Genomic DNA, 22,841 nt, shown 5'->3' on the forward strand with positions numbered 1-22,841 from the left:
ACTGAACTCAAAGTACGATTGGTTTGTGGTTTTTTTCATAAACTGCAGATTTTTGAAGCTGTTAACAAAACAGGACTTCTGTTTTGAAGAAGTCACGTAGGCGAACATGAAACCACTACACTGTAGAACTCAATTTATCTTTTCCATGGTGCTGCTTTTGACCAGATGGGAGCTTGAATGTAAATTTTTATATTTTATGATGAAGTTGAAAGTTGGGAAGAAGTATGGGCGTGATCAATTAAGATCTCTGTGAATTGGCCCATATTTGTCTACTTTTACAGTTACAGAAACATATTTAATGGATGGGTGGATACTGTGTGCCCCAGGCTTTTTGAATCATATATGCTTTATATTTCCTGGTTGGGTGGGTTCTTCTGCCACTTTCTCCTCCTCTTCTTCTACAGTCTTGAGCTCAGCAGTAGCAGAGCATTTTCCATCCTGTCTCTACATTACCTGTTACCTTAATTTTTGTTGGTATGGTAGCGAACTAGGAGGTGCAGATGTAAGAGCAATGGAGTAGGAGGAGACATCTGCTTGCAGAGACCTGAATTGGTCATAGCTGCTCCCTGTCAAGGATAGCTTGCTTGAATAGCAAAGGGAAAAGGGCACTGAAAAGGAAAGGGAGAGTAGAACTCTGTGATGAGAATGTCTTAGTGTGAAAGCAGCCTTTGCAAGCCTTTGTTCAAAATGGGCAGTACTGATACCTCTGTGAATTCTCTTGCGATGTCAGGTATCACAGGTCAGCGTATAAACCTCTGTAGCTCACCTGAAGTCTGAATTCTAGAGTTTAAGCTCAGTTCCTGTGAGATCAGTACCAGTGCTGAAGACCACGATGCCACATGGACAAAGATCCCAGGCTCTAGTCCTGAAGAAGAGCCATTGCTGTATCAGTCTGCTTGCAAACTATTCTGGCAACTTCTCCCTGTCGGTTTCTTCTTGCCTTGTCCAATCTTGAAAATGTTCTCAAGTTCTAAAGGATTTCCAGAGCTCTGCATTAATTATTCTGCCTTTTGCTTTTTATCTGGGAGTTCTTTTCTTCTTGTTCACCTCTTCTGTGTAGAACCCAAAATATCTATATGGCCGACGTTAGAAACAAAATTTACATGGAAAAATTTATGAGTCTAATGATTGAAGAAAATCTTATGGTTGTTCTTTTTATACCATGTGTACATTTGCATGGATTAACAATCGAAATAAAGTACTTAAAAGTGTGGAATTTCTCAAATTTGTGTCATCAGTGATCTCTGGAAAGGCAGAATTAAGAAAAGCTGCATCTAAAGCAAGTGAGTCTAAGGGGGAAAGGGAAGGATGGATGTGAAGAACCTTCTTTTTAGTGCAGTACTGTGTTCGTTAATTAAGCACAAAACAGTTGTTAGCAGCAGAAGTTACCTGCTGAGCACACAGCTTTGTTATGTGAGAACAGGCTGATCCAGGAATGCGTGCTTAACAGCTATATGGCCTTTCTCTATAAATACAGCCTTTTTGCTCTCTAGGTAGACTTTTTATTTGCCTATGGATGTAAAGCAAAGGAGCACAAGTTTTTTGGGAGAAACATTGTAATAATTCCATGTATTCCAAAATTTGACAATGCTAGCTTTTCTTTTTTTTCTCCATATCCAATCAGTCTTTTTTTCCTAGGCAAAGAGAAACACTCATATATTTTTTTGTTTGGTTGGTTTTTCTGTTTTTTGTTTGTTTGGGGTTTCGGTTTGTTTACTCTTTTTTTTTTTTTTTTTTTTGCTAGACTTCTGTGGGTGGAGATCTGATGTTTTCTCTATATTTCAAAAAGTGTTTAGCCCTGCAAAACTGCTGACTTATTTTGGTTAGAATTTGGGTGTTTCCCTAGACATGGTGAGGTGTGGTGGTTTTCAATTTTTATTTTAAAACTATCTGCAGTGCTGCTTTTAAAGGAATGGGAAGTAAAACTTGTTAGCTTGTTTGAATTCTTTGCCATTCTTCATTCCACTTGCAATATCATTCTTCATTTTACTTGCAGTAGTAGAACCCACTGTGTGTTAAGTGATTGTCACCTGTATGTTTTCAAATTATATATCCTAATTCTTCAAAGTCTTTATGATGAGTCACATGTGTTATCCTTTCAGCAGGTTTTTATATCTGCCTGTATTTGATTTTTCAGCAAGTTCTGCTGTTACTCTAGGCAGAATTCAGCCAGCTTCTCTATGATAAACACCCTATGGCCCCAGCATGTATGAAGAATTTTTATTTACCTGTGCTTTTTTCAAAGCATTTCTTTTAAAACACTATTTTGAATATTTTCCACATATACTGAAGAGAAAAAGTGTTCTTCAAAGTTATTTGGTATTTCTTCAATTTTCCCTGCTGAATTTTTAATATACAGTAGGAAGTTTTCAGGATTAGAGGTTTCTGCACTTACTCACATAAGGATGATTGAGTCTATTGACTGCAATTTACCCAATGTTTCCAAAAGTCTCCTCTATAATATTTTTCTCTAATTAGCTGACTCTGCTTTTCTTTAAATCAAATTCTTGCCCAATAGTGATTCATTCTTAATGATGGCCATTTGCCTGTGTAATTTTCTGCCATCTTTAAAAGTGTTTGAAGAATTAATGAAAAATTTTATTCCACTCTAGCTTGAGGCTTTGATACATACCTAAAAAATAACCAGAAGCTTTATGGAGACTTGATATTTTTGAACGTTTGAGACCTAGCTTGAAAGACTTAATAATTTCTTACAACATACAAGGAAGGTGTCAAGGATGTCTTGTATAAGATTTATTCACTTGATTGTTCAGAGCCTGCATCGGCTTTTGTCTATGAAAGATATGTAGCTAGTTTTGTGATGGTCAATTCACCTGACCGTCAGGTAGTGAAAGATTTCTCCTTGAAGTCTGTAATTCTTTCATACTCAACGTGAATTTCTGGTTTTCTTCTCTTCTAACTTAATAGCAGAATAGGGAGTTGATCTGAAACCCTTTTGTCTGTGTTCATCACTGTTTGCAAGAAGAATTTGCTTATTTCCTCAAAATACTGCAAAAGCAAATACTACCTGACTTTCTAGTGTTGACATGTGCAGACGGAAGAGAGTATAATCTGCAGAAAATTCTATTATTTGACACATTTGTTTGAAGAGCAACCTATTGATAAGGATAATATCCATTTTAGTTCTGTCTCAGATGGTAAATTCCGAGTTTGCTGTTGGACATTGTAATGTAGAACTTTTCAAACATTTTGGAAGTCAATTTGATTTTCTGAACCATGCAGAAATATTGTAAAGGAAGATGGAAAATATGAGCATTGAGAATATGAAACAGCTCACTGTGGTTTTACTTCCACATCATCTAATCTAGTGCGTATGATTTCTTAAAGGAGCTTGCTTACAATATTAAATTTAATTTTTTTTCAGAAAGGATTTTAATTTTTTTTTTAAAAAGTCCTATCAGGGAGCCTATTCTACTTACAGCTCATCTTGCACCTGCCAAGTTATTTAAAATAACTTTTGGATATGTATGAATTCTTGATTATTCGAAATTCTTGACTGCTTGCATGCTTTGTTTCTTAGGCAACCTATGCCTTGTAAGGCCATGTGATGCTGCTTTTGGCTAGAAGTCTTCATGCTATGTTACATCCTGTCACAAGACTGAATACCTAAAATGTGGAGGTGTTTACAGCTTTTCCTTGCAGACAGCTAATAGTGTACCAACAGCCTAATCTCTGCTACTGTGACACACTACTCCACTGCAGTATAAATTTTGGGTAGTTCAGCTTTTAATTTCTTAAAAGACCATTTAGATCTACTGGGGAACCTAAAATTACTTAGTTCAAAGCTGTTTCTTCTGAGTAATGGTAAGCTGTACCTCACATGACAAATTGTTTTTCTTGAGGAAATGGAGGTCCTCACCTGTGCTGACATGGCCCCAATTTTTCCTCTAGGAGTCCTGTAGTGTTGGGATTGAAAGACCAGCTAACACAGCTCTTCAGGGAGTTATTAAAGACTGGACTCAGTTTATGGCTCTGGGATGCTGATCGGCAGGAGTGTTGGTTGCTGTGCTGAAAAAGCCAGGTGCTGGGTCACCGTCTGTGAATCTTCCAAAAAGAAGAACTATTCCAGTGGTTCTAGTCCACTTCACCCTTCTAGGCTGCTGTGAAGGGTAGCAGAAGGCTCAAGTAGGTCTTACTGATGCGTCTTCGGCCCTTATTTATTGCATGTCAAGGGTTTATGAGCTTAGTGTTTAAGTCATCTCTTGCTGCTGTTAACAACAAAGGCTTTTCACTCATGAATTGCTCATTGTCTTCATGCTGCCTCTGATACTCAGTGATGAAAATACTGCCTTTATTCTCAAGCTGACTGTTTCTCTTGGTCAAGCACCCTTAGTAGCCCTCCCAGAGTGTGCATATGTAGTAGCTATGGCTTGGAAGAAGAATGTTTGCTCTCTGTCAACATCTGAGGTGTCAGTAACCCCATTTAAGACTGCAGTTCTTTTAGGAGAAGAAAGAACTGTTTTTCAGCTTATAAATCTGCTTTCCAAAAAGGATTACCTATTCTGCACCTGTCGTGAGAGGCAATTCTGCTGTTCAGTCTAAGAGGGAAAAGATTTGAATAGCAGTGTTTTGAACTTACCTGCCAGGACTGTAGCAGCCCATAACTTAATACCCATGCAAACACCTGCATCTCTTTGCTTCAGGGTGTTATATATCTGTGTATTCATTTCCTTATGTGTTGCAGTTAACCTGGGATAATGATGTACTCCAGATATTTGAAGCAGTTCTGTAAAAAGATGTATAGTTTTTTTGTTGTTGTTGTTTTGTTTTTTATCTTTGTTTTGTTATTGTATTGGCAATAGTAAGTCCTGTATTCTGATTTCTCACTGGACATAATAGAAATATATTTTAAATTTTAGAGCAGTTGAGAGAATGGGAACGTATGAAGAATCCCTCAAGGAGATGTCTGGTTTTAGATAATTTTTATGCAACCTGTAGAACAAGAGAGAAATGAAGTTGCTGCCTCAGACATTTGAAATCTACTTCAAAGTCATGGAATAGACATCTAGTGAATCTCAGCTGGTTATATGACAGCAGTAGTCTTTGTACTTTTATTGTGTTCTTAATTTCCAAATTTTAGCTATCCTCTTGAGCTCTTGCAATATTTGCAGTGATATTCTGATAGGGAATATTTCATCTCCCTCCTGGATCAATTTATTCCTTTTCTTGCATAGTAAAAATCGCTGTGAAAAAAGAATGTAAATCCAAAATCTGTGCATTGAATTGGTTTGAATTTTTATTATTAGATTAGGATATTGTTCATCTGGTCCTTTGAAACCTTGCCCACTTCAGTCTCTTCCTGCAAGCAAGACAGGGCTTTCTTAAAGGCAATATAAAGAGGTCTGACTATGACTGGGAGAAAGTGTAATTCAAGTGATTTCAAAGGTTTTCATTTGAGCACTTGTGTAAATGATCTTTTGTTTCATTCTCAAAAATGCTGTAGTGAGGGAATTTTGCAAGTTTACAAACTCATTTGAGAAACTATTAAGCACTGATTTGCGAAATTATAAACTGTTTTCAGAAGTTCAGTGACTGTAGTTGTTTCTGAAAACTACAGGTACCAAAATAGCATTGTGTTTTCAATTAACTTCGTTGCATTAACCGAAAGAACTTGTTTTAAAAGCCAAACTTTTTAAAAGCCAGTTTTTCAATTCAGAAATGTTATTTCCTTGCTGTGTAGAAGTATTTAGAACTAATTATAGAAGTTTAGAAGTAAAGACTACTTGGGTAAGAAGTTCCCTTCCAACCTGAAGCATTCTATGATTCTGTGATTCTAAATAGGGAGAATCATAAGGTCAAGTACACAGTCACATAGTTCCATATAGCTGTAAACAGTTTGAAAAAATTGTAGATGGAGTGCAGTACTGTTGTTCCATTTTTGGCATTGCTTTTCTATGTGATGGGAGATTTTAACCTCACAAGAGCTTCTACTTTTTAAGTATAATGATGCATTAAATTAATTTGTAGGAAAGGAAGTATGAACCAATAGCTTCTGCCTTTGTGTATGAGGTTCATCCTTGTTTTCCAACTGTAGTCAACTACTTCTATGTTTGTTATTCTGCCTTTATTCCAAGGCCCACCATTTTTAGAAACATAATTGATATTTTTTCAAATGGTCAATTAAAAATTGACTTTTGAATAAAAAAATCACTTCTGATGAATTAAAAGTGTAGTCTTCCTACACAGAGCAAGAAGAATAGAAATTTATTTTACTGATCTACATTTCTCAGATTTTTTTGAAGTGCAGATTTGCTTTTAATGAATTGTTTTCATACTGTTCAGATTAGTATGATCTGCTTTCATCACCTCCTCAGAACTTACTTGCTGAGTTGTACTGAACAGATGAATACTAAAACCTTTAAAAATCCATCAAATGAGCATGGCCCCATGAAATATTCTTCTCTTATATTAACTTCTGAGAAGAAGAGTACTGGCATCCTCAAACTCTTCAGTATTACTTTGCCTGTTGAAATTTACTGGATGCTTTTGTATTACAGTGAAAAAATATGAGGAATAATCTGTTTTCCACAGGTGATGTGCTGACCTAATTTAAATGGGTTTTTATCACTTGCTTTCATAGCATTGAAAAGTAGTGCTTTGTTTATCCTCAAGCTGACCTGTTTACTGATGTTCTGATGGTAATGAGATCTCTGCAAACAAGCACTAGAACAAATTTTGAGCATGGGCCAGTAAAAAAGAAAAAAAAAATAACAAAACACTACAAATAGTCACATCAACACAGTAGCAAAAGTAGTTCTGGACCTGTTTGTAGTGTTGGCAACACTTCTGTTTTCAAATGTGGAAGTAACCAATGGGATTGGCCTCATCAATAGTTCAGAGATCCAGAGTTGTAGACAATGCTCACAACAGTTTGAGTTGGCTCCATTTTCTAGAAGTTTGCTAAAAAATCCATACACCTGCGTAATATTTTACCTTACAGTATGCCAGTTTTTCTCCCTCATTACTGAGTAGACTGAGAAGCTGAAAATTCAGTTTTGTGTAGGCCATCAATCTCTCCTTAGATGCTGTTCAGTTAATAATTTTCTGTTTGGTTTAAACTGATATTAATAGCTTAACCATAGCAAATGTTGTGTCAGGATTTTGATGAGCCCTTATTTTGTGCCAGCTTCTGTTTATTCATATCTAAAATTCTGGAAAACAAACTTTATATCAGCTTTGTCTGGTTACGTGCTACATCTAGTGTGGAATCCTGATTTAGCTGAGTGATGGCAATGAACTCCTTTGTCAAGTCTGCTACAAAGTTGTATTGAAGACAGATCACTAGTATAAACAGAGATAAAGTTGATCCAAAAATAAAAACGACTGATTATTGGTAGGCTATAGTGGAAAAGAGAAAGTTTTCTTTCCCATGCCAACTGTGTTTGTAAAAGAAGGTTGTTAAGCGAAACAATGCTCTTTATATGAGCAGTAATTTTAAAGATGACCTTTTCCTGTAGTGTCAAATGTATTATGGATTTTGTCACGGGGAAGAAAAATTCACTTGACCTTCAGAAGTAACAAGACTTGAATGTACCCATTTTTCCTCTTTTCACTTTATTCTTGATAAAGTGCAGCCTTTGTTCTTACCATTTCCAAGGTGTTTTTAACACTCCTTTTTCTTTCATAGTATAAGGGTTTTGTAATCTATAATCCAGTATTTTGAAGAGATGAAAAATACTTGGTTTTGCAAAAAAATTCTATTCTATTACATTACTCTGTAGGCAAATGCAATTATTAAGCCTATACGTTTGGGGATTATTTCTGTGGTTGCTAGGCTGGTTTATAGATGCGGTTGACTTTCTTTGCCATAAGAACATACTACTGATTCATTTTGAGTTTTTTAGCTCTCGGGGTCCAAAGTTTTTTTCCTGCACAGCAGCTTCCTATCATGGTAGTACCCAGCCTATATGGATAATAATTGTAGAATCCTAAAATGGTTTGGGTTGGAAGGAACTCCAAAGGTCATATTCTAGTTCCAAGCCCCTGCCATAGGCAGAGATGCTACCAGGTAGATCTAGTTGCTCAGGGCCTCATCCAACGTGGCCTTTAGGAATAGGAATTTGCACTTTTTAGTTACTGAATTTTTGAGGTTTTAACTTTCTTGTTTTTTCTAGCCTTTGGATGTCCCTTGAATTGGCCACCCAGATCCATTCCTGCATGTTGTTTCAGAGTATTGTCTGCATGCTCTGGCCCAGCTGGGTGTCACCAGCAACCTTTCTGGGCATTCTTTCAGTCCTATCCCTCAGCTTCTCAGTAAAGACACTGACAAGTATCAGCTCCAGTTTTGGCCTCAGACAGCTGCCACAGGTGGCTGTCTGCCAGCTGGAATTTTTATGGCTGATCAGAACCCATAAAGCCTAGTGGTCCAGCTAGCAGTGCACCCCCCTGATAGCCCGTTTTTTTAGATTAAATCTCATTAAGTTCTGAAAAAGTACTCTGGAAGACTGTCATAGTCCCTGTTGAAGTTGACACAAACACCATTCCTTCTCTTCCTTTGTTCACCAAACCAATGCTCTCCTTGAAGTAAGTTGCCAAATTGTTCAAGTATGCTATGGCTTTGGTGTATCTGTACTGCCTGTTCCCCTTTTGGTTTTTGTGTTCTGGTGATCTGATGAGTCTGCCTTTATATTGTTGGTTGTTTATTGGTTTGATTTTGGTTTTGTGTGTTGGTATGTAAGATTTCTTACATAATCTTTGCAAGGACTGAAATGAGACTGGCTTAACAGATAGTTCTCCAGATTCTCCTTTCCTACTTGGTGATAACTTTTTTCCTAATCTTGAGGATTGCGAAACTCTGGATCACCATTTCAGGCCTTTCACAGATGATAGAGAATGGCCCTGCAGTAAGATCAGCCTGCTCCTTCAGCACCCTCAGATGCTGCCTTTGTGGTGCCATGGAGTTGTACATGTCCAAGTGGTTTAAGGGATCCCTGACTCAGTCTGTATGCTCTGCTCCAGGAACAAAAGAGGTGAGGAAGGCACTGAGTTTCTTAGCCTTTGCTGTGCCAAGCACTGGATCTGCATTGTTCTCAGCATGTTTTTTTTTCTTTTACTGTCCTTTAAGGTGCCATTCTTGTTGCTGTTTTTGCTTTGTTCCAACTTGTACTCCTGGATTATCTGAGAACCTCCTAACGTGCTTGGGAAATGTAACTCAGGTGTATCCATCAGTCTGTCAGCAGCATCACAGGCAGTATAAATGTTCTGGAAGGGCACATCTACCAGCTTTCCTTCTGTTGCCACGAGTTGCTAATTCGCTGGATTTGTCTTTCTTAGCCCCCTTCTTCGGAGTCTCCATCCATTTGTCCTTTGAGTTCAATGCTTAGCTGTCTCTTCTATTTTTGCATCATGGGGCTCAGACTGGTGGCACTTCAAGGTCTCTGTGGAGATGCATCCACCTGCTGTTTGTCCTTGCTTACTTTGCTCCAAAGCATCTTCCACTGAAGAAGCAGCACTCAGGTAGAGCATTCCTCCCATGGCTGAGGCCACCACCACCCCTCCAGCAGCAGAGAGAGGAACCAAGACCACAACCCAAGCCTTGGATGGCAGAGCCCTCTTCCCAGAGCTCAGGGTCAAGGCTCTGCTATGCTAAGAGGAGTTGCTTCATCAGAGTTTATGGGCTGCTCTGCTTCACTGTTGTGCTGGGGAAGTAGACAGGGAGAGTGCTGTCAGAAAAGCAGCGGTAAAAATGCAGTGTAATTCATGAGATGGTAGAGTGCCCAAGGGAATGAGAGCCTTCATCTAAAGGTACAGGGAAGGGCCTTATCGATGGAAAACTGTGTGTTGAACTTTTGCACCACTGTCTTTTCATCACTTCCCTGAACCCTCAAAGGATTCAAAGGGTTCGCCAAGTGTCTTTTTGACATTTCACTGAACTGACAGAGGAATTTTCTTGTGTTAGAGGCAGATATAGCACCAGGCTGTGCATTCTAAAGCACTTGATATCGTTGGTATTTTTATGGGTGGCAAGTCTAGATTGTGGTTCTCCTGGTGTCTTGCTAATTTGAGGACCCCAAATCACTGTGTTCCTGTCTGTTCTACACTGTTTTACAATCTAATGTCTCACAAGTTTGAACTTCAAGAAGTGTGAAATTAAAAGAATTGGTAGAGTTTTCTTTCAAAACATGTATTTTATTAGCATTTGTGTTCTTTAAGTACAAGCAGGGTGGTGGTGTAACTTGATTCTTTGCCAGATCATATCTGTGGTGTCCCAGTTTGGACCAAAAGAAACCTATTGTATGAAGAGTTTAAGGGCAGTCACGCACTATGTCAGACAAATTTCAACTGTATACAGTATTTGTTTCTACCAGTGGTTGATATGCGTATCTAGGGCAGAGAATAGGGGAAACTTGGTATACTTCCTTGGTATGCTCTCCTGGAATGCAGTGACTTGAAGTTCAGTCAGGGGCTGCCTGAAGTAGGGATGAGGACTTGGAATTTAATAGCAGCTGCAAGCTGATGAACTTGCAGCACTGGCAGGGCATGGTGGCAGGCATTTCCCCTGGATGACTACTGGAGGGAACACATTCCTATTTTAGGTTTTAACATTTTGCTGCTAAATTCACTTGATTTCTGCCAATACAAGAAGAAGTAGTAAAAGGCAACAGTCGAGCTCTATTTACCATCTAAATACAGCTTTTCATTTTATAGACCTGCCACTTGATTTAGGTTACATCTTTTCCAGCCAAGAAAAATGCTACTTTCATCTTTTAATGAAGCTGTTCTTTGTTGTGTTCATCCTTTTGCACTTCTCACTTGTTCCTTCTAATCCTTCTATATCCTTTTTGAAATGACAAGACTGGGTTTTCACACAGCACTCAAGATGAGAAAGCAGATACTGTGTATTGGAATAGAGATGGTTTGGCTTCTGTTTTTTACATAGTAGGCTGTAACAAATTTATTTTTCTTTTACTGCTCCTGATGGTTTCACAGTAGTACATAATACAACTCCCAAGATCCAGGGTTCTGGTCCGTCCTCTTGTCTATTTAAAAAAAAAGAGACAAAAAAAAACCCAACCAAAAACCCCAAAACTAACAACCCCTGGGATTTTTTTCATAACATATGTCACTTAATGTTTCATTGTGCTAATTTCATCTGCTACTTTATCATCAAGTTGTTAGTTACAGATGCTTTTACACTTCCTAATTTCTTACAATTATCCCTGTAGACTCTATAGATGCAAGCTGAGATCCCAAACAAAATTCCTTCTTGGCATTTGATGTGCACTTATGCAGGAAGCAAAGGGTTGTGTACACCCTTCTAGCCTTGTACAAGGGGAAGGCCAAAGGCTCCTATGTTGCTGTGCCATGCAAACCTGTGCGACTTCAGTGTAAAGGAGTGCAGGGAGATAGGAATGTCTGCTGCCAATAAGAATAAGCTGTATTTAGAAAAGGGATATCATGGTATTTTCCCTTAAGAAGAGGGGGAAGAATCAGGGGTCAAATTATAGCAATGAAATACTAAAGGAAATGTAGTCTTAAAAATGCAGGCTTTTAATGAGGTTTTTGCATAGTCACAGCTGATGTACTTTAACCTCAGCTGGCATCCAAGCCACATGCAATAGCCACTCACTGATTCCCACCTCCCTGATGGGATGGAGGAGAGAATGGGAGGAATAAAAATGAGTTGAGTTGAAGCAAAAGCTGCACAAACAAGTAAAAGAAAACAAGAAGTTCATTCACCATTTCCCATGGACAAGCAGATGTTCAGCCAGCCCCAGGAAAGCAGGGCTCCATCACATGCAGTGATGGTTGAGGAAGACAAAACTGTCACTCCAGACATCCCCTCCTCCTTTTTTCTTGCCCCAGCTTTATATGCTGAGCTTTATGTAATTCCATATGGTATGGAATATATTTGAGTCAGTTGAGGTCAGCTGTCCCTGCTGTGTCCTCTCCCAGCCCCTTGTGCACCCCCAACCTCCTCCCTGGTGGGGTGGGGAGGGGTGGAGAGCAGAAAAGGCCTCAGCTCTGTGTAAGCACTGATCAGCATCGACAAAAACATCCCCAAATTATCAATGCTGTTTCCAGCACAAATCCAAAACATGGCCTCTTCTGGTTGCAGTGAAGGAAATTAACTCTACCCCAGCCCAAACCAGCATAAAAGATTGATTAAAGTTCCCCTTTCAATAGATTTTTCAGTTTTCGCTGAAAGCATGTAAGAAAAACGTACTGTATGCTATTTGTAAAATCGTAGTGTGTCTTTGAAGTCTCCTTATTTTATTCCCTTCATTTTCTATATGAAGAGTGTCTACAATTCTGGTTTTAACTGGTATGCTGTTCCCACTGGCAAACATTTCAGGAGTACTTTGAGTTGAAATATGTCAGTAGTGGTTTAAAAAAAAAAACCTAAAAATTAAACCCCTCCATATTTTAGTGTGAGGAAGCTCAAAGCTGTTCTTGATTCTGCCCTACCAGTCGTGGAAATATACAGTTGTTGTAACAAAATCTGTAATTTGAGTAGGACAAAAGAGAATTTCAAAGGCTGGCATTCTGAAATTGTAATGTATACACATTTAAAAAATGTATAAGGGTTTGCTCTATAATCAAACATTAAGCTAATAAAGGCAGTTCAAGTGTCAGAATTACTAACTTGGGCTTTGAATACCTAGTAAACGATCATGGTGACTTATGGGTACTTTGTTAACCTTGCCTACTGTTTAATTTTACCAAAAGGGATGTTTATTTTTGGTTTTTTGAAAGTAAAGCATTTGTAGGCCAGCATTCCTAGTGATGGACTCAGAATGTCAGCATGTGCTACATGGGAGAAGCATGAGAAATATTAGCCATGGGATTCACACAGTAGAGATTGATACCCTACTTCCTGAGATGTTCCTGGTTTTCATTCATTTAAATTGTCCTGGTTTCCAGAGGATCCAGACAGTTTCTTCTAATGTCATTAGATGTGCCTATCTTCTTTTCCAGTGGTTCAGCAGAAGACTCTGTTTTGGTCACTCATTTAACATTTGATCACTCATTTTAACATTTCAGGTGATGAACATTAACATAATAAAGGACTGGAATAATGCTGCTATAATTGCTATAATTGACTCCATTCCCTTATCTCACTGAAATACATAGGGCATTCATGTTGCACACATCATAAGGTAACTAAATTGGTACCTTTAAAATGGAGTTAAAATTTCTGTTTTCAGCATCTGTCCTCAGGTAGATTTTGTGACTTTTTTCTTTTTTTTTTTTTTCAGATATAGAACGTGGTCTCTCAAACTGGATTAAAGAAAAGCCTGTTGATATTTTTATTTATACTTTTTTATTTTTGTATTTGACTTAAAGTGCCATGAAAAAATTTGCATATTGCAAGGTGGTCCTTGCCACCTCTTTGGTTTGGGTCCTTCTGGATATGTTTCTATTGCTGTACTTCAGTGAATGCAATAAATGTGATGAGAAAAAGGAACGGGGCCTTCCAGCTGGAGATGGTAAGTTTTCTGCCTGAATATTCTTTAAATTATGCTCCTTTAAAATTGCACCCTTTTTAAGGATTTGGGAGGTTTTTTTCCTCAACAGTGTAGCATTGTGTCAGCATTTAGGTGTCACAGAATGTTCCATGTTTCTTTGAGTAACCGTGTTGCCTGAGATGTATGTTGCAGATTTAAAACACTTAAGATATAGAATTTTAAGCACTATTGTATATGAAATAATGCTAAAAAAACATGCAGCAAGAAGTGCAGAAATGTAAGCCATGTTAATGCAGCCTAAAGCATATTTTAATCTTCCATGAGTGAGGAAACAAAGGCACTATTAACTTCGTTAGACCTGCTAGTAAAACAAACCAAACCAACAGCCAAGCTCACTTGTCTGCCTGCCTCTGCAAAGAAAGACTTCAACCAACCGAACTGAAAAATACCCCTGCCCCACCACCCACCTAACCCAAAATTTGGACACAGACTATAGCAATAAGGCACAGTAAATATTGTAATGTATCTATTATTTATGATAATAGAATGAATTTGGATGTAAAAGTGACAAATATGAGCACATGCTTATGTACATAACTTTTAAGTGAGAGCTGTATTATTCAATACTAAAGGTTTTCAGATAAGCTTTTGTTATTACCATCTTAGTTTTCTGAGTACCAATTAGACGAGCTGAGTGTGGGGTTGTTTTGTTTTGGTTTTTTTTGACAGCACTACTGTTGATGTTGCCAATTTTATTTTTAGGAAGTCAACATAGTTGATCACATGGGAGAAAGGATTGGTGCAGGCAGATTTCTCATCCCTGCAATGTCTCAGCACATGCATTTAGAACTGCAGGCAGCTGCCGCCTCCAGTTTGTTTGTGAAACATCTAATTTTGTAGTTTGGTGTCTCTCCCACTGAAAAGGCTGTGTCTGTGTTTCACTGCTGATATTGGAAACCTATTCAGTGATGCTAATTGTTAAGCCAATCAGTTAATTGCACACCAGTTTATAGCTTTCCATCACAAAAGAACTTTTTCAGCTGTTGAATCTGGTATGAACCTTGACTTTCCTGGGAAATTTTCAGAAGTATTTTAAGAATAATGTTGCTCTGTTACAGAATGACACTGGGGAGATATTTAGGAAATGTCATATTTGGTTTACTTATTTTCTTTCCCTGTGATGAAAGCATGCCAATAAATCCCCACAGATAGCATTGTATAGAATGTAGAATTTTTAAGTCTGGCACTTCTGCACTGCTGTTTTCACGACTGTATGTGAACTTTTTAAAGGGCTTCTAATTCACCTGAATTTTGCAGAACTAACTTATATTTTCTATTGCTTGCATTGCATATTTAAAGTTTCTTTTTCAGTTAGAGGAAAGTGGCAAGAAAATAATAAGACTCATGAAGAAAGCATGTCTGCTACAGGAACTCAGTCTTTTATTGTCTTTTTTATTTTTTTTCTTCCCAGCAGTTTGGAAATTCTTATATGATAAGACAATGACTGATGTGTTGTTATGTAGGAATAGATCCTGTTTTTGGCTTCCCATAAAGCACATAACTTATGCCAGCAAAAAACAGCAAGTGAAGTCAATATCTATCAACTTAGTGTGATGTATTGAAAATGTTGAAATTTCAGATGACTTTACACATGAAGTCATTGGGGGAACCTTCAGGTAAGGGAAAGTCTTTAGTTTTGACAGATTAGTATTATGACTTTCCCTGTGCAACACTAATTTTACTTAGTTGAGTACAGTGTTAATTCTGAGCTTTACCCAAATCTGTGTGTATTAAAATTCTTGATATGTTTTTAATATGTTATAGTTGGTTGGTAAACAAACAAATGAAAAACCACCCAAACAAAGCCTTGTGTATAGTTTTTGTACATTTCCTTGGTGTTTCTTTTTAAACAGCTGATTTGTAGTAAGGGGCACACAGGAATAGGTCTGCTAGAAACCTTGGCTGACCCTGTGACATTTCCTTTTAACCAAGCTGCATGTTTGATCATGGATATTTTTACTTGTTCCAGTAGTTTACTGACTTGGAAGCTGTAGTGAATTTACTCCTGCTCAGAGTGCCTGGAGTCTTCTCAGATAACATTGAGGCTATTTTGTCTGTGAAGCTTTTATCAAAATCTGATTTTTCACTTCACTTTTTCCTCTGCTTTTAATTTCCATAATTGAATTAGTTTTCTTGATTCAGCATAAATTATGCTGGTCTTCTGAATTTAATAGCCTCTTGTCCATGTCATTCTGGTGCATAGCTTCTCTTTGCAATTCATGGAAGAATTCCATGGCATTTAATGAACTTACTCAACATAGGAGTAAGTTTTTTCTGAAGAGTTTATGTTTATTTTAGGTTGCGCTTGTCTAGTTGGAAAAATAAATTTTTAACTATTTCAGCAGGAGGAAAGGATTTTGAGGACAACTTTGGACAGTTTGGGCTTTCATGAAGTTAGAGAGATGTTTCCCATAGGTCTTTAATACAGAAAATGGAAAGATTTTCTTTTTATGGAATCAGACAAGAGCCATAGCCAAAATTGCCTTTGGGAAAAACCTTTCTCCTTGGTATTGATGGCATAAGATACCACCATCTTAAATCAGGAACTTCAGGTTATGTGTCTAATACTGGATTTTAGTTATACTGCTGTAATATTTTTAAAATTGTTCAAAATAAGGAATAGTAAAGGAATGTGCAACTGTGGAAAACTCAGTGTACGTGGTTATAAGGAACTGTAAGATGAGCAAGATAAAAGCCTTGGTAACTGCTGTGACAGAGATTGAGGGCTGGGAGTTGAAAGGACACAAGTGTGGAGTTGAGGGGGCAAAAGGTGAGGTAGAAAAGGGACAGGCCACTGGCCAGGTGGGAAGACAGCTGAGGTGGAGATGCCTTGGGAAAAGGGGGCCTGGCGTGGGGTCTGGTGAGTACAAGACTGAAGAACTAAGATTATACCAGAGGGAGGGGTAGTTGGAATCTAGTGACTGTAGTTGTGTGGGATGATTTGGCTGTGCACTTAAGTTTTTGCCCGCACCCTCCACCATGGCAGAGGACATCTGCAGTAGCTACGTGAGGTAACCTGGGGAGCTGGGGTCAGAACACCCAAGTGTTATTTCCAGCAATCCATGAGCTGCAGGGAGCCTGTGCTTGTGCTGACTGATACTGCTGCTCATTCTTCTCCCTGCCATGACCACCCCAGAGGGGTTGGGAGAAAACCAGGGGAAGGTCTTTCCCAGTGCTCAGCTCTGAGGTTGCCTCACACACTCTGACGTGGATGGTTCACAGCCCTTATCCAAAGTGGCACGTATTCTTCCTATTGCCACATCTTCTGGGTGGTGGTTCTCTTATTGTCATTCCCAACGATTACTCAGTAAAAATCACAAGGAGTAATTAATCGTTGTCAATGGAAGGCTGTTGCTGTAAGTTTAAATGTTGTTGTGAATGGGAAAGAAAATCACTCAGCCTTAATAAGCATCATCCATGTTATATAGTGTTTTTTTGCAAATCTAAAATTTATAGGATAGTTATTTGAGCATTATTGTTTTCATATGGGGATTGGCATTACAATTTAGATTTCACAGCCTGGAATAGAGCTTACTTAATAAATGTAAACAAGTTCCAGACTTAAAGAGGGGGTTCAAGCTGTTCCCTAACAGTACAATTTGGGACCATTCTCGTAAACAAAATATGCGTAGGTAGTTCCATGGTTTTCCTAATAAAGTAATAAAGATTTTTTTTTTGTGTCACTCTGTCTTATTTCTGTAAGAACCTTGTATGTCATCTCTGAGGTCTTGACTTAGATGTAGAATAAATGAGTCATTCTGTACCCCAAGTTATAGGCTTCTTAAAGGTCTGATTGCAAAAAACTTCCAGCTTTGGCACTTGTTTCTAAATAAACTTTCAGATTCATCCTCTTTCCCTTTTTTTTTTTTCCTATCTCGAGATACCTTCTTATCATTCCTTTGTGTAATGATTAGAAGCCCTGGGTACTGGGGAATCTTTCAGAATTAGGACTGGTGAATTGCAAGGATCATGTAATCTCAGCTCCTTGTGATTTACACGCTTTTCCTGGAGCAATGACAAAGGTAAACTAGGACCAGCCATTTTTGTCAATTGCCAATCAAGACCTTGAATTTTGAGCTCTGGTAAAGATGGAACCTCTAAATTGTGTCTTGGTTCTGAATAATCTCATCAGCATGTAAAAGTCCTTAGAAGAGGAGTGAGCAATTTCAAGATTTAATTATTGAAAATGTGAATCATTTATCATAAATTAGTCTTGTTCTATTAAGGTTGAGGTGTATGTAAGAGGCAGAACTGCTCTGAGCTTTTTCTTGTCCAAACAGCATTCTTATAATTATGGTGATGCCTCCAAAGGTGACTGGATTTGCATTGGTCAATTTATGTGGGCTCTAAAGACATTTCACCAGAAGAATCCACCCCTTTTTCCTGGCTTTAGATGGTCTTAGATATTGAAGTATCTGGTTTTCATCAGGCTTATTGCCTGGTAAAAACAAATTCGTAGTCCACAGACATAAAGAGTTCTTGATTTTTTAATGAAGAGCTGGAAGAGATCAAACCCTCTTTGTAACTAATGGTTTACCGATACAAATAAGAAATATCTGGAAATATATTACTAGGTTTCTTATTTAATCAGGTGACTGATTCATTCATTCATTCATTCATTCAGTTCTGAAACCTGTAGCTAGAAATTAAATTGCTGTTTGTGAGAAGACTGCCATCAGTACATATAGTCCTTGAAAGGATTTTTTTTTTGTATTTAACTGACAGAAGAACACTGTGGTTTGAATTCTTAACAGTGCATTTATTAGTCATTTTGGGAGAACGTCGTTGGTTTGTGTTTATGTGAAAACTATGTGCTTTTGTGGGAAAACAGATAACCATTAAAAAAACCCAAGAGAAGATGGTTCTCAGAACTTGAGAAGATGGTTAACATTTCTTGGAAAGTCATTGCCCTGCCTGCACCTCATCTTGACTGTCTGCATTTAGTGAGTTGCACATATTATCTGGATCTAGTTAGTTGCTGCTGGATTTTTCTGCAAGGAGAATGGGATACTGTGGCAAAATGTGTAATCAAGAAGTATGTAGTTATTAATGAAATTTAAAAATTCAACTGATGAATTTGTATACCAGTATCCAAATCACTGATGTGTTAAACCCTCAACAGGAAGATCTACAAATGTGAGAGATGAGCTTTTGGCTGATTTAGCTATTCAGTTCAACTGGTTTAGTGAAAGTTAAGAAAAAACTGGAAGTGTAAATGAAACAGGGGTTTTTTTTTATTTCAGATAGATAAATTGGTAGGATAAGACATTCACTCTTCAAAATTTTGAAAAACATGCTGCATAGAACTATATTCTGATTGGGTTTTTTAAATTATTTTGGGTATGTGGAACACCCATTGTTTAATAATTTTCTGTCAAAGTAAACCTATGTACTCATTGCTATACACTTAAGACAAATTGTTGTGATAGCACACATAATAATACCAAGCTGAATGGATAAAATTAAGCCCGAATAACTACTTTATTGTATACAATAACTTTAAATTAATTACCCCCAGAAGGCACAAATTCTAGTTTAAAAGGTTATGCAATTGCAAGTCAGCAAGTTTTGCTGCAGGTTCCAACCATAACTTCTGAAGAGGCAAAGATGCAAAGCAAACTGCTTGCTCAGCTTCACCCATGGCTGAAACAAGCACCTTGGCCCATCTGTTCAGGGCTTGCTCAAACACACTCACTCCATCTATTTTCAGTGGATGGGTGGCTGGCTGGCAGCTCCTAGGGTTTTATAGCTCAACTGGCCATCAAAGAGAGTCTGGTAAAAAGGAAGCACCCTTGTGATGGGAGGATTTTCTCTGCTAAATGCTCCTGTGTGAATGCAGCTAGTGCAATGGCTTCAGGTGACTTGAAAATGAAAGCTTCTCTAGGAGCACGTTGTGCTTGTTACCAATTAACACTAAATGCAGAGCAGCAAAAAGACTCATTTATTATTGTTTATTAAATAGTAGTGTTTCAGTAAGGATGGAAGGCTCAGGCCTTTTCTTTTACATTTTCTTTTTATTCTTTACGTGGCTGTTTACTCTCTGCCTAAGGTTTAATTACACTGTGCTATCCTAGATGCAAATTAAAGATAATTTGAAGCTAGGCTTGATTCTTGGGAATTTGGTGTCTTTATTTTAAAATACATTCTGGTCCTCTGTTTAGATCTTTAATTGCTATTTTTTAAAATTAAAACTTTTGCTGAATTTGTAAAGCAGTAATATACTTCAAATTCAGCATTTGAGCATTTCTGTTTGGGAGAAAAGTGAATGGTACTTGTAAAGAGAAGTGTAACTTTTTAAAAACTGTTCTGATTTTTTTACGTTTTTGGTTTAAACCCTTAAATAATTCAAGAGTCTGAATTCCTTTTCTCCCATTCTTCCTCTTCAGTTTGATCAGATATTTGATATTTAAGATTTCATTTGGTTTAAGATGTGTAGCGTTACTGCTTTGAGTACTAATGTTAAACTTCAAAAATCTAATTTTGTTGCATAAAAATAAAATTAGTACAAACAAGAGAAATTGTTTCTGAAATACATTGCTGCCAATGTCATTCTGTCAAAATAAAAATGTGGAAATAAATGTAAAACTACACTTTTACTTTAAAGAGACCTTTACTGTTCTGGAGAATCACAGAATAAGCTGAGTTGGAAGAGCCTCACCAGAATAATTGGGTCCACCTCCTGGCCCTGCATAGGACACTTCAAGAGTCACACCATGTGCTTGAAAGTATTGTCCAAAAACTTCTTGAACTCTGTCAGGCTGGTGCTATGACCACTTTGCTGGGGAGCCTGTTCCAGTGCCCAACCACCCTCTGGGTGAAGAACCTTTTTCTACTATCCAATATAAACCTCCTCAGACTCAGCTTCAGGCCACTCCCTCAGGTCCTGTCACTGGTCACCACAGAGAAGAGATCAGTGCCTGCCCCTTCTCTTCCCATCATGAGGAAGCTGTAACTGTGATGAGGTCTCCCCTCATTTATATCCCAAATTTTTCTTGCACATGCAGGCTTTCTTGGAAAAGTTGAATTTTCCTTTACAGGAACTTTATATAAAGTCAATTATGATGTAATGGTGAATAGAAATAAGTCCTGATTGGTTATTTACATGAATTGTGGTGTGTAAGAAAAGCACTTAACTATTTCTGTTAAACTCCCAAAAGTGAAGATTGGTTTTCACTTTCAAAACCTAGTGGGTTTAGGACTGTTGTGTATGTGAGCACTCCTACACTGCAAGTTAATGTATAAACAAACAAAAACAAGCTTAAAAGGAGTTAGTAACATTTTATTTTTTCTAAGTTCCAGAACCCATACAAAAACCACATGAAGGACCAGGAGAGATGGGAAAGCCTGTGGTCATTCCAAAAGAAGAGCAAGAGAAAATGAAAGAAATGTTTAAAATAAATCAATTTAATTTAATGGCAAGTGAAATGATTGCACTCAACAGATCTTTACCTGATGTCAGGTTAGAAGGGTAAGTACTTTATGTTATATTAAAACTGTACTCTCTTTAAATGAAGAATGTGCAAAGACTAATCCAAAACAACAATGCAGGTCTCTAAGATATTACTCTTCAAGCAAACAGTTGGAGAATTTCCTGTGTATAAGATAATTATTTGTAAAATAAAATGGACCAGCAGAAACCAGTTTTCTTCAGTGTTATTTAACTTTGAATCTGGTTACAAATATGAAGTCTGTTCAGGGAGTAGAAATTAATTTGGTTGAAGGAAAATTAACTTAAGCATTGGCATTTCAGGCAAAAATCACTTGTTTGAAAAATTCATGCACTGCTTGTAATGAGGCAGACTAAAATTCTGCATTATATAAAATAAAAAAGATTGGGTGATGAGAGAAATACTTCAAAAATTTTCTTACCTAATGAAATGTGCAAAGCCTCATTTGGATTGCACTATAATATTTTCTAATATCCATCTGTTTTGGTTTTGATCTGGCCTCTAGAATATTGATCTTTTCAGAGCTATTTGAGTCATAAGTAATTAAAAAGAAAATTGTAATCTTGTTGTAACAAAAAAAATAAGATTGCTTTACTCTTCTGGGACTACTCTGACAGGTTAGCTGATGGTTCCCCCCCCACCTCAACCCCTCTTCTTTATGAAAGGGACATTCAGATTGAATAAAACTTATGAAACAAATTTTTCCTAATTATCTACATTGTCTTGCAAGAATTATATGCTGTAGAAATCCCATTTCTTTAGAAGCTCTGCTTTGCTGCTGTACACATAAGGATGCTACTGGATGAATTTGTTTTCATCTCCTACCTCAGAAGATAATATTAGCAGAGTGAGATGAAGCTCTTTGGTGCTTTTCATTTTTAATGAGTGATAAAGAACTGGTTTGTAAGTGCCTTCATCTGTTGTGATGAAAGTGGTTCTGCGAGTTCCTGGTAGTGCTGGTGTTCTCGATGCATTGCTGGTGTTCTTAATAATGGAGGCATCTTTTTCAAAATATGATTTCACAAGATTGAAATAATGTAGGTTTTTAATCGATTTTCAAATATAAGAACATACATTTGAGGATCTAAAATGTTGACTTGATCGTAACCATTGTGAGGTCTAGACTTTGAATTAGACAAAAAAGGAAAAAGGAATTATTATAAACTATTAAAAAATTATTACCTAGGCATCACTCAAGTCTGCAGGCAATTGAAATTGCAATTTCAAAATCCAGTTTAGCGAAGTAGAAATTTTTATCTCCCACATTTGACTTTGCTCTGCAGTTATTGTGTTTCACAGTGAGACATGTGCTATAAGTTTTGTAATGTTGTATTTGCTTCTCTTTTCCATTTTTTTCTGGATACAATGCCCTCACTATACTCTGTACGTGAAAGTGGAATCCTGGTATAAAATTTTAGGTATATATTCTCAGGACAGAGTTGGATTTTTCTGTTCTTGTAAATTCCTGCCAAAATTTTAACATTTATGTGTGTATGCATTTTTAGTAGTTTTTGAGAGAAAAGCACTTCCCAAAAATCCCTTCCATTTGTCATCTTTTTTCACTGTGTACTTTATAAGGTCATGCTAATTAAGAAGTCATGGAGAATGTTAACATTTCTCTGGCAAATTTGAGAACAGTACTCTGTTTACAATGCAAGGGTATCTTAGTCTGTATGTGCAGGTCAGTATTACTTTTCCAGAACACTGTAACCATTCTTAGAATTGTGAACACTATAAATATACTCTGGTGTTGTGTGCATGTCTGATGCAGCTATTTATCTGATTAGTCAAAATACTCCAAAGTCAGAAATACTCTATGCTGCGTTAGTGGAATTACTTCTGTTGTAACTTGTTCTATCTATGTCCCTGGTAACATGGAAATAGTTTGTGGAGAAGGAGAATG

General features: G+C 37.4%; 1 protein-coding gene across 5 annotated transcripts in view; it reads left to right on the plus strand.

Moving 5' to 3' along the window:
• The window catches only part of GALNT1 (polypeptide N-acetylgalactosaminyltransferase 1), an 87,707-nt gene that overhangs the window by 28,469 nt on the left and 36,397 nt on the right, over nt 1-22,841 (plus strand). For 3 of the 5 annotated variants that reach the window (XM_066185376.1, XM_066185368.1, XM_066185385.1), the window contains 2 exons: nt 13,221-13,451; nt 20,784-20,958. In XM_066185376.1, the coding sequence (XP_066041473.1) occupies nt 13,313-13,451; nt 20,784-20,958 (314 nt within the window). In that variant the 5' untranslated portion in view covers nt 13,221-13,312. Of the gene's footprint in view, nt 1-13,220; nt 13,452-14,912; nt 15,107-20,783; nt 20,959-22,841 lie in introns of those variants that run through there. The other 2 variants (XM_066185392.1, XM_066185402.1) reach the window with 2 other exon arrangements.

Source organism: Chamaea fasciata, unplaced genomic scaffold (genome assembly GCF_029207755.1).
Source record: "Chamaea fasciata isolate MVZ Bird 193981 ecotype frontalis unplaced genomic scaffold, bChaFas1.0.hap1 SCAF_1, whole genome shotgun sequence".
NCBI lineage: Eukaryota > Metazoa > Chordata > Aves > Passeriformes > Sylviidae > Chamaea > Chamaea fasciata.